The 11,549-nt window shown below is 35.4% G+C and overlaps 3 protein-coding genes and 1 long non-coding RNA gene across 9 annotated transcripts; 2 read left to right on the forward strand and 2 right to left on the reverse strand.

Moving 5' to 3' along the window:
* Positions 1-28: 28 nt before the first annotated feature.
* LOC107227784 (GPN-loop GTPase 1) lies at positions 29-5,674 on the forward strand. 6 transcript variants are annotated; one of them, XM_046734865.1, is made up of 6 exons: positions 29-403; positions 492-581; positions 3,013-3,288; positions 4,075-4,439; positions 4,565-4,794; positions 5,196-5,674. In XM_046734865.1, exons 3-6 carry the CDS (start codon positions 3,024-3,026, stop codon positions 5,542-5,544), a joined length of 1,209 nt encoding a protein of 402 aa, XP_046590821.1. In that variant the 5' UTR covers positions 29-403; positions 492-581; positions 3,013-3,023; the 3' UTR covers positions 5,545-5,674. The 6 variants fall into 6 exon arrangements, with proteins under 6 accessions (XP_046590821.1, XP_046590823.1, XP_046590820.1 ...); XM_046734866.1 differs by lacking the exons at positions 29-403; positions 492-581 and adding exons at positions 2,227-2,326; positions 2,390-2,487; XM_046734867.1 differs by lacking the exon at positions 492-581.
* Positions 5,675-5,953: 279 nt separating this feature from the next.
* Positions 5,954-8,338, reverse strand: LOC107227786 (GPN-loop GTPase 3). Its single transcript, XM_015669030.2, has 3 exons — positions 8,054-8,338; positions 6,678-6,874; positions 5,954-6,602 (listed from the first exon to the last, which is right to left on the reverse strand). Exons 1-3 carry the CDS (start codon positions 8,096-8,098, stop codon positions 6,023-6,025), a joined length of 822 nt encoding a protein of 273 aa, XP_015524516.1. The 5' UTR covers positions 8,099-8,338; the 3' UTR covers positions 5,954-6,022.
* A 130-nt stretch (positions 8,339-8,468) lies between these two features.
* Positions 8,469-9,269, forward strand: LOC124293572. Its single transcript, XR_006903437.1, has 2 exons — positions 8,469-8,918; positions 9,026-9,269. It is a non-coding gene; the product is annotated as an uncharacterized LOC124293572 (long non-coding RNA).
* Position 9,270: 1 nt separating this feature from the next.
* Positions 9,271-11,401, reverse strand: LOC124293571 (putative nuclease HARBI1). The gene is made up of 4 exons (XM_046734872.1): positions 10,538-11,401; positions 10,129-10,425; positions 9,799-10,007; positions 9,271-9,700 (listed from the first exon to the last, which is right to left on the reverse strand). The coding sequence occupies exons 1-4, from the start codon at positions 10,802-10,804 to the stop codon at positions 9,406-9,408; spliced, it is 1,068 nt and encodes a 355-aa protein (XP_046590828.1). The 5' UTR covers positions 10,805-11,401; the 3' UTR covers positions 9,271-9,405.
* Positions 11,402-11,549: the final 148 nt, after the last annotated feature.

Raw genomic sequence — 11,549 nt, forward strand, 5'->3', positions numbered from 1 at the left:
GAACCAAGCGGTGAAAATATGCACTAGAGTTAGTAAGTTATGCTGTACATAACGCAGTATCGGGTGATTTTGTTTTTGTAATTTTAATTAATGTATAAAATGAAATTTTGTCTACAAGAAATTTGTGAATTTGCTTGCACAAAGCCAAGCAATAAAAACTTCATTGGAGGTGAGGGTTTTAAATGCTGGACACGTGATAAAATGTGGACAAGTACCAATCAGTGGTTGCAATGTTATAAGTGTTTTAGCTTTTTGTTTACAAACATTAATTATTCATTATATTAAAAATAATCCCTATGAAATAACTGGTCAAATAATAAACGACGGTCGAATAATTGGAATGAGTTCTTCTTATAAGGCAGGTCATTCGTAAACACGTCGCAGTATTACTCCATTGCAACCGGTAAGATATTTTGTCACATTCATAACCTATAACAGTTATTTTATTTTTCCAACAATTAATTTATTAAAATCGATTTTTATTTTTACAGCAATGATTTGAAGAGCTTGCCAATGATTACTTGCACTCATAAAAAATGTGTATGGATTGGCTTCATGAATCTTCATTAGAAAAATAGAAGGCAAGCCATTACATGAACATGAGTGTCTTTTATCGGCGAAAAAAAAAATTTCCATGCTTAAAATATAAGGGAACAAAAGAAATTTAAGCTGGAGATGTTAACAACACTGAATCGATGGATTTTAATGAAAATTTACAGCTGTCTGAAAAGCAAGAAGTACAATTTTTTGCTCTAGCTTTACACGTGTAAATTTTACGCTGACATTTTATTTTTACATTTTTATCATCAATTTTTGACCTGATTTTTTTACACATATATCACTATTACAAATTCCTATTATTTGCATTACATATTTTTTCAAAGCCTGATTGCATGTTTTACAAATAATCATGTTTTATGAAAGAGTATTAAACTGCTACATAAATTGATTTTTAAAAACATTACGCTTTTTTGTCAAATCTAATTATGAAATTATTATTAATAAATTATTTCACAATTTCAATGATGTTGTGTTTTTATTTTATAATATTCTTTTCTCTCTTTCTGTTTTATTTACAGAATTACAAGACATGAGTATATCCAAGTTTCAAGCAATAACAATAGTGCTATCATTTGTTCAGGAAGAATTCTAGCTGTTTTTAGTAATCAAAAGTCCTCAGTCTTTCTCGATAAACTAGAAAAAATTGATGTTAATCCTCTTCAGAACTGCTGTAAGAAAATAGTCGAACAATATTAAATGGAGTTGCTCAACTACTGAATTTTATTCTGTTGGGAGAAAGAAAGACAATTTAGAATTACAGGAAGTGATCCAAGCTATAGATTATTTACTTATAGTAAAAATAAGAACTCGATTGGTAGTACAAATCATTAAAGTATTTTTATCCAACTGTGATAAGTAATACTTATACTAGACATGGTTTAAAATGAACCCACAGCATGTGAGCTTTATGAAAATTCCACACAGTTCAAAGTTGTTGAATGCAGTCTTATTATTGCACACAATAATCCTTAGCTCGGTTGCTCACCTGATGCTATTGTATTCGATGATTTTAAATCTATAAAAATAATTGAAATAAAATGTCCTCTCCTTTTTTTTTTATCAAGACTCAATTCTTCAGTACCTTCAGCTGTCAGTACCTTGTTTATAAGTGATCTCCTACGTATTCTTTCTTCTCTAGAATTTACATGACGAGTATATTTTGTAGTTGATCCTGGAGGAATATTTTGAGAAGGAACACTTATTTTCTTAAGTTAAGAATGAGTCGAACCAACAGCTATTACATGATGGTAAAAATTGTCTTTGTTAAAATGGAGTGAAAAGATCTTATACTGGTCATTACACTTTTTCCAATTCTCAACACTGGTCCAAGCTACGCGACTATCGCTTTTGTATTTATCACCAAAGTTGTTGATTCTATCGACGAAATCTTTATTGGGATGTGGAAGATGGAAAAACTTGATTTTTTCATCACCATAAGCTTTACATTGACAATCAAACACACAGCAATACACGTTACTTTTATTTTTTCGCGCAGGGAATTCCATAATCAAAACAATGACTTGGATCGACTATTCACTTTTTAAATCTTAATTATTAATCGAAAAACTAAAAAATAATATTAACATTTCCACATAAACAAATACATAGTCAGCTGTTAGCAATTCGAGCTACGCGCTCACGGTCAGATGTTGAATTTGGTCACTAGATAGCGTATCCGAAGACCACCTAGAATAAGATACCTATATCTAGAGTTGAACAACAGTTTCCCAATTGACACGCTTGTCGAATTCGAAGAAAATAACAGGTAGAGACTTAATAGATAATTTCCTAAAAATACATAAAAGCACTGATATATTATACATTTCAGTGAGGACTCTTAGCTTTCCAGGCCTGAGTTACACAATTTTTGATTGAGGACGTACCGGTATCTTTCGAGTCTCGTCAATATTTACAATAACTCCTTTTGTACGTATTAGGTTTGATTAATAACGTGTTATTTGTCGGTGTAAAACGTCGAGATACAAGTAGCCAATAATAATGCGTTGGATTGTAAGAACCTCTTGACAAATTAATCGTAAAAAATTCAACGCAAAAAAATCCTAACCTCTGATTCTTTTATTATGTCCAACCTCCAAAGCTCGAAATTGGACTAGCATTTTCCTACAATTTAAGCTTGTCTAGGTAGCTTTAAATTTCTTTAGCCATGGGAATCTTATCTGGCATTCTAAAAGATTCTAGATCACCTGAAGGAATCATTTGAAATCTATTTCAAATCACGATAAGATTGTGTCCGATGTCTCCAAACCTATGGGAATTTGAAGTGGATTTCCAAATGTACACCTGGAAATTTTCAATAACACAGTGAAATTTAACGTCGTTAAGCTTCAATCGCATTTTACTTTAATTGAGTGTGGAATTGCAGATTTGCGAAAAATTATCTGTGGTTTTAGATACGATTTCTGTGATGACTTTTACCATTTTTTGTTTTAGAATTAGCCAATATGTTCAAGACTGACACTGTAACCGAAAGTGAAAAACAAGGAGATGGCAATGATGACATGGAAATTGATGTTAAAAATGCGTCAACCACTCAGCCAATTCCAGGTGCAAGGCGAAAGCCAACTTGTATAGTCGTCCTTGGAATGGCTGGTTCAGGAAAAACAACTTTTGTCAAAAAAATCACGTCCACTTTGTATAACACTGGTAAACCATATGTTATCAATCTGGATCCGGCTTGTTCCGAAGTCCCTTACCCAGCCAATATAGGTGAGCTCAGTTCTAGTTACATTGAGTTTGCTGTACAATTCCATGGTAATTTTGAAATTGTGATATATATTGAATTTTGTGAAAATCCTATGTTTCATACCATGCCTGGAAGTTGTGAAAGAAAGTTCCAATGCTTATAAAATCCTATAAAAACTGTAAAACTCAGAATTCTTAATATCATGACAAGAAATTTGATTTTTCGTGCTAAATTTAAACCTTTTTTTTTAACTCAATTAACAAAAAAACATGAAAATTTTCAAAAGAAAAGTAGAGTCGTGGCAAAGAGGATAAATTATCCAAGAATAATCTATCCTCATTTGATACAAATCAGTCGAGCTGTTTCTGCGACATCATGGGCACTGAAAAACGTGTCACTGAGCAAAACGGTTTATCCTAATGTGAATAACAATCTTTCCTATTGTCTGATTTTAATAGAGAAAACGTTGATGGAACTTAATCTGCAGACATTTGAATGAAACGAATCTTAATCAAATTGCATAATTGGTTGTTGAGATATAAATTCCCAAAATTCTAGCCATCTACTTGTATATATCTCCTCAATAAACTTTTTAATAAAGATAAATGCAACAATTCGGGACAAGAATAATATAATAATAATATTAATAATAATCACTACGAACACTCGCCATATGTGATAGAGTTGGTTCTCATGAGCCGTTAGGGTTGTATGAAGCAAGATAGGGGATGGATCGGCGACCATCATTATGTGTCTGCGGCCGTCTTAAGATGTTCAATAGTTGCTCGATAAGTCAACCATTTTTTCAGACATTAGAGACACGGTCAACTACAAGGAGGTCATGAAGCAGTATGGGTTGGGCCCAAACGGTGGTATTGTTACGGCACTGAATTTATTCTCAACAAAATTTGACCAGGTGATAAAACTGATTGAAAAGGCAGGAGAAGAACACGAATTTGTTATATTGGATACTCCTGGTCAAATAGAGGTTTTCACTTGGTCAGCCAGCGGCACGATCATCACTGAGGCATTGGCTTCTGAATTTCCAACTGTGATTGTCTATGTCATGGATACTGTGAGGAGCGTCAGCCCAGTTACCTTTATGTCGAATATGCTATATGCATGTTCTATTCTTTACAAGACCAGACTTCCATTCGTTATAGCAATGAATAAGGTAAATTGAGAAAAATACAAATAATTCAAGTAATCGTTGATTAGTACAAATTTTGCAGTTTTCAATGCATGTACACTTCATCAACACTCGATTAGTAGATTTCATTTGAGATTTTATGGTTACAGATAGATGTTGTTGAGCACAGCTATGCAGTGGATTGGATGCAAGATTTTGAATCGTTCCAAGAAGCCTTGGAATCAGAGACTAGCTACATAAGTAACTTGACACGCAGTTTGGCACTAGCACTTGACGAATTCTATTGTCACCTGCGCAGTTGTGGTGTCTCGGCATTGACCGGGGATGGAGTTCCCCGCTTCTTCAAGCTGATTGAAGAAGCGGCCAAAGAATATGAAACGTAATTTTGTACTGAAATGTTTAAAAATTCTCAAAAATTCACGGCTTTTGACAGAAAAGTGAGAAAATTCTCGACTATTCATCCTTTGCATTAAAACTTGGCTATAATGTAATATTTCACTCATTTGCAACGTTATTTAAGCCAATATTTCACTTAATTCGTTTAAAAGATATTCTGAACACGAAACTAACATTACCCTACTTTATATTTCAACGGGTACCATTCAACTTCTGATTGATAAGATTATCAAAATTGTTGAGAAATATTTATGAGATTGAAATTGGAAACGTTCACGTAATGGATGTGTAGGAAAGAGAATTTAGCCATTAAAATTACGAACTACACCTTCATAAGTATTTCGTTTATTGTATACTTTCTATACTATTTAACGAATGTTCCAGAGACTATAAGAAAGATTGGGAGAGAATCCGCGTGGAGAATGCAAAAGCACAGGAAGAAGCAAGGAAAGCACAATTGAAAAAGGCAGCTGCGGAAGGTTCCGGCGATGTTGTTCCATTGGTCAGTACAGTTAATGTTGGCCGTGAGATAGCAGATATCTATCTGAAACACCCAGCCAACGAGTCTAGCGATGATGAAGAAGGCGAAGAGAATTCTGGAGATCCAGGAGTGGACGAGGATGAACGAAAAGAGGCAGAATCTTTTAAAACTTTTCTTGCAAAACAAAAAGCCGAACAGGACAGACGAGCGAAGTCCCAAAAAAGTGAACCGAGTACCAGCAAAGGAGGCTGACATATTTCTCAGCATAGAATACACCATTCGAGAATAAAGTTGGTTGATCATAAAATTCATTGATACCAAATGTTTATGGCCCTTGTACCATGAAAATCTTTGTACAAAAATAAACTTTAATACCTATCAATTTGGTTGATGGAAATCCATTCTAAAATACCTAAAACAACTTTAAAATTGACGGTAATAATTTTAAACAAGTATACATAACTAGGTTATAGTCGTAAACAGCCTGTAAAATGATGCAGTGGTTTGTATTGAACATTTGCTTTGACAGAGTAGACTGCACTGAAATAAGCTTCAAGACTACAGAAAACAACAACTGACATGTGTTCAGTTTGAGAAGCCAAAAATCGTGAGGGAAGCTCTTCACTTGACACATCGTTGTAGCGAATGAAACACATGGTACTGACGTGTAAAGACAATTTATTATTTGAAAAAAATAGTTTTATTTACATGATGGATTGGATGGTTTATGTTAATCACCATCATCTTGCTCTGGCTCGTCGAAGTCCTTCATTTTGACATCAGCTTCCTCACCATATTGGATGATATTATCAATAGTCAGCCTTATGTCAGCAATATTTTCTTCGTCTTTGATATTGAGTGGATAAAATCTAACTAAGCTGTAGTCCTCGATCAATCTTCCAAGAGCTTCAGTGAGATTTCTATACTTTTGGTTCCAGTGACCCTTTTCCATATCAGCCAACAAGCTATGTGGATCTGGTTCTAGATATCTATCCAACTGTTTCCTTGCTCCTTTTGAGAGCAAGTCCATTTTAGTGAGAATGTTGATGTGTGGAAGTTCTAAATTAATCATCACGCTAAGGGCTGCCATTGTGCCCGACAGAAACTTCGAACCGTCTACCATAAACTGACTGTCCAATAAAAACACACCGCAAATTCGGAAATTAATATTCTGCAGCATGTCGACAAGCTGACGTATCACCGTCATATGCGTATACAGTTCTATTTGACCAGGGCAATCGAAAATTATGTAGTCCTCATCCACGTCACCTAATTGTTCCTCCAGCCACTTCGAATTCTCAAGTAGGTATCTAATGAATCAATATTTCGGGTTACAAACGTGAAGTAAAAAGTTGAATGAGAAAAATAATCAAATAGACACTCACTCCATACAGAACACAAGGCCACCATTAGGACCAAACTTCAACTCTTGATCCTCCATGGCATCATCTAAGTGAATTAATTCTCGTATGTCTACCAGAGGCTCATAGTCGAAGTACTCAGCTGCTGGGTCCAAATTCACCACTTCTATAACCTTCTTTTCATCAGTTGCATGTTGTACCATAGTGGAACAATATGTAGACTGTAAGACATAATTACAGACTCATCAATATACAACTTAGGTTATTTATTTGTTTCTGGTAATAGTAGCAGATATCTGGCTAATGCATTCAACAAATATAACATTGACTGCTTGAGAGGGTGTCCTAGTTAATTTCGACGCTGATGTATGCATTTCCAAATATTGAAGCCCACATATCTCTAATGCAAAAAAGGGCTTAACAGTGCCATTCTATACACAATTCTGAACAAAAACACTCTAATCCATTTTCATTTGACGAAGAAATACAGAAATTGCATGAATTCAACGAATTTACTTTTCCGATTTTGTAAAATCTGTGCCATTTCTTTATTCCTGCGTCAAATGGAAATGCGTTGGGGGGTTTTTGTTCAGAATTGCGTATAGGATGAAGCCTTTAAGCTCTTTTTTGCGATTGAGATACGTGGGCTTCGATATTTGCAGATATATATATCAACGTCGGAAATCAAACAGGGCACACTCTTAAGGAGGTTGGTGTCTCGAAATTTAATGACTTTTCTTTAATTTTATTGCAAGAAGTGTGCATATTTGGAACTTATCAAATTATTATATATTCATCGACTGTTCAGTAATCATATAAATAGTGAAGTATTGATTAAATCACCCATCTTTTCAACATTGTTAAGAGATCAAATGCTGAACATCAAAACTCTTTGGAAATCTTTTAAAAACCTCATATTATCCATACTATTTTCTAGCGTGCTGATTAACAGGTTTACCTCAACAGGAGATACCTCATCATTTTTCAGAAAATCTAATTCTCCATTTTATCAGAATGAATCACAAAAACTATCCTGAGCTGACACTAACTTTGAGGTTAGACAATGCCAAAGTTAGTGAAACAAGTTTAAAAAATCTGTCACCTCAGATCATGAGTTAAATTTTTGTTAGAATAAAGTTTGTTAGATCAAAGTTTGTTAAACCCGTCTAGACTGTGATTGTAGACATCGCCATTTGGTAAAACATCAGTAGAGTAGAGTGGATGTCTAAACAGAAGCCAAACTTTATCTAACCTTTGTCACTCAATTTGAGCGTGCCTCGAAAAATTGTTCAGACACTGAAATTTTTTGCCAAAAATATGGTACACTTGAACTTTCGGCATGTGTGAAGTGCCGTGAAGATTCATTCTGTAGTGCTAATACACACTTCGTACATATTTACCTTTCCGCAGCCAGCGGGCCCCATAACCAGTTGGGCATATCTCATATTTGCATGCAATTATTAACACGTTGTTAATCAAAATATCGAATTATCGGGATGAATTTTTAATGTTCTCCAACCGATTTTTTCTGTTGCACTACGGTTGTGCTGGTTTTCGTCTTCTTTTCAGTACTCGAACATCGCATTTTGTATATAAATTATGACAACCACGTGCCACTTGAAAGCAGTGTCTCAAACGTGTTGACACGGTGCTAGAAATCGGTCCGGTTCTCGGATACAGGTTTTTAGTACCTTAAATTTCACCATCATTTTGCGCTGGGAGGAATCCAGACGGCACTGCGGTCGAAAACGGGAAGCTGAATGGTAATTATTTACATGCTACCAACAGTGCAGAATTCTAAATAGATGATGCGAACGAGTCATAGGCCCGTATTCATAGTCAGGTCTCAAGGCGGTGCTTAAGACCGTCTTGGTGAAGATCGTCTTATTCGTTCAAGACCGTCTTGAGATGCTATGTATTCATAGTCGGAAAACAAGACGGTCTTCGTCAAGAATTTGGTCTCAAGCGCTAGCTTATTTCATTCAAGACCGTCTTGACGAAGACTGAGCTTGAGACGGTCTTATTCGACGTTCGGTTATGTTCGGAATATTTCCGATGTATCCCCCAATAAGATGCTCGGATTTTATTTCTCAGCCTGTGCAAGATATTCGTATAGGCATGCAGCTCTTGAGTATTTTTATAGTTTATGAACACAACAACGTTAGCGCCACGTAGAGGAACTAAAAAACGGGAACAAATCGCGTGCAATTTTTTGTAGTGGGTGTATAGCTATAAAACGAAGAAGAAGAAAAAGAATTTTATAGTGTATGTTTATGTGTATATAATTTTTATATACACATATTTTAACCTATATCATTATGTAAATCTCTATACCGGTTATTGATAAATAAATTGTATTGATATGTTAAAAGGAATCCCGGTGCAGACTTGCAAAAAAATGCGCGTGAAAGGGACAACCTTTGATCTTCAAAGTTCAAAAGAGCAACTTTAGTTCTATTTACTGGCTGTATTTATAATGTATTGAATATTTTTACGTAGACAAATTTTCATAAGTATTATCGTAACTATAAGACTGACGCTTAGTACAATTACGTACATATCAGTATTTTCATGAGTAAGTGAGGGGTTTAAAAATAAAATGAGAACCAATGATAAGTTATGAGTAAAATATGTATTCTAATGTTAACTGTTTGTACAGATTAAATTCAATTTTATTAAATATTTGGAGTATATTCATTCTAAAATCAATTAGTCTTTACAATTAAATTAACTTGATATACATATATTTTGATTAAATGAATAACCGTTCGATTAGAGCTTCGCGTATTGCAAAACCCTCTCCAGGCTGCCAATGCGGTGCTTGAGGTGGCAATTCATCCGCTTCTTCTTCCTCGATGCGATTATCTTCCGGAAGAGCATTATCCAATGTTAGTGATAAATTGTGTAGTACGGCACAAGCTACAACAATTGTGGTAGAGCACAACAATTTGGTTCCCAAACCTCGGGATAGGCAAGGAAAACGTCGCTTCCAAACTCCAAATGTTCTTTCAACAATTTGCCTTGTTCTGCTTTGTACGTTGTTATACCTATCAAGATACCGACTTGGTTAATTCACACATGTATACTTTGTCAATTTTATGACTACTTATCGAAATCTAAAGTAATGCGATAATCTTTATCTTACCTTTGTTGAGCATCTGTAATTGGATTTGCCAGTGGAGTCAGCAGAAATGGCAAGCACGGATAGCCGGCATCTCCAACCAGGGTTCCAGTAAGTTGTCTCTCATGATACCGCATGTAAATTCGTGAATTTTGGAATATTTGACTGTCATGGTTACTTCCAGGCCATTCCGGAACCACATCCAAGAATTCCATATTGGGTCCGATAACTGCCTGTGGTATCATTTAAATTAAAAGTACCGATTTTCATAGAATAGTATTGTTTATTTGTATCCTAGATAAAATTAATTGCAACTTATGGTATTTGTAAACGGTTATCACCAACGCGACATACCTGTACATTGAGGGAAAAATATCCCTTACGATTCCTATAAACCTCCTGCAGGTCTGCAAATTTCGTATGACATAATCGAATGTGAGTGCAGTCGATAGCGCCATCAACGCCAGGTAAACCGATACCCTCCCTGCGTGCACCAAGTTGTCTGAATAGATCTCTGTTTGCGATCATAGCAGCTTCCGTACTAGGAAATTTGATAATTGCGTGAATCAATGATGCAATTTGAGCCGATACTCTGTGTATTATCCTCGATACTGTAGACTGCGATATAGTCATCAGATCTCCGTTGACGAGCTGTACAGTACAAAATGTATTAGCAATCATTTATTCCATGATCACAGGAAGCAATGAAATCACTTTATATTTTCAGTAGAATGTCAGGAATTATAATCACAATGATCCTTACTTGAAAGCTAGCGGTAGCGTAAAATCGTAGACATATTAATAATTGCATGACAGGTGGAATTGGTAGACCACGATTATTGGCACTGACTAAGGCAGCTTCAATTCTAGGTAGTATTCCGTACATAATACCATCCTTTGAAAATCGGAATCGCCGTTTGAACTCCTGCTCGGAATAAAACTCGAACGGGTTTTGACCATCTCTGATGTATCTCTTCGGAGCTCGCTGTACTTCACCCTCGTCTTCGTCATTCGGCCCAACGTTGACCATTGAACAATCATATTATTCATTTCTTCGATCTGATCGTAGAAATTAAACATATCTTGCATATTCGCCATGTCAGTAGAATTTCACTATTCACTTCACTTCACAAATTTTTCAAAGCGAATGCTCTCATAACCTCTACTTCAATTGCAAGTTTCCGTTGCTACCCTTTTACAGTAAATAATCCCGTCCCAGCTGCACTTTCCCAAACATTCCTTCACAATCTATTCCTGTTAATTTATATTGTTCGAATATAATATTTTCCAAACAATTCGTAATTATCAATTTCGTACGCATCAGAACAATTGAGTAATATTTAGGCAACAAGCATTTGCTTAAGTGCAGTCCGAACTCGACTTGATCAAGATACGTAAATAAGACTGCGTTAATTGACTATGAAACGTTGCGTGCTCAAGACCATGCTTATTTCAAATAAGACTGGACTATGCAACCTTGTAAGCACGCTTCGAATAAGACCGACTTGATGAAGACCGTCTTATTTGCCGCGTCTCAAGACCGTCTTGTTTGACGTCTATGGAACCAAACGCCATCTTAAGGCCTCGTATAAGACCGTCTTATTCGAGTCCGGTCTTAAGCACTGACTATGAATACCGGCCATAATCTCTATTGTGCTCGAAAAGGTAACTTGAATGTTTCCTGTTTAATATTGTAATTTCCCATTCCTATACATTAATTAACGCATTTCTAATAATTCAAGATCTATTCAATTTGTACTCATTCAAATATATTT

The sequence above is a fragment of the Neodiprion lecontei genome, chromosome 3, assembly GCF_021901455.1.
Source record: "Neodiprion lecontei isolate iyNeoLeco1 chromosome 3, iyNeoLeco1.1, whole genome shotgun sequence".
Lineage (NCBI taxonomy): Eukaryota > Metazoa > Arthropoda > Insecta > Hymenoptera > Diprionidae > Neodiprion > Neodiprion lecontei.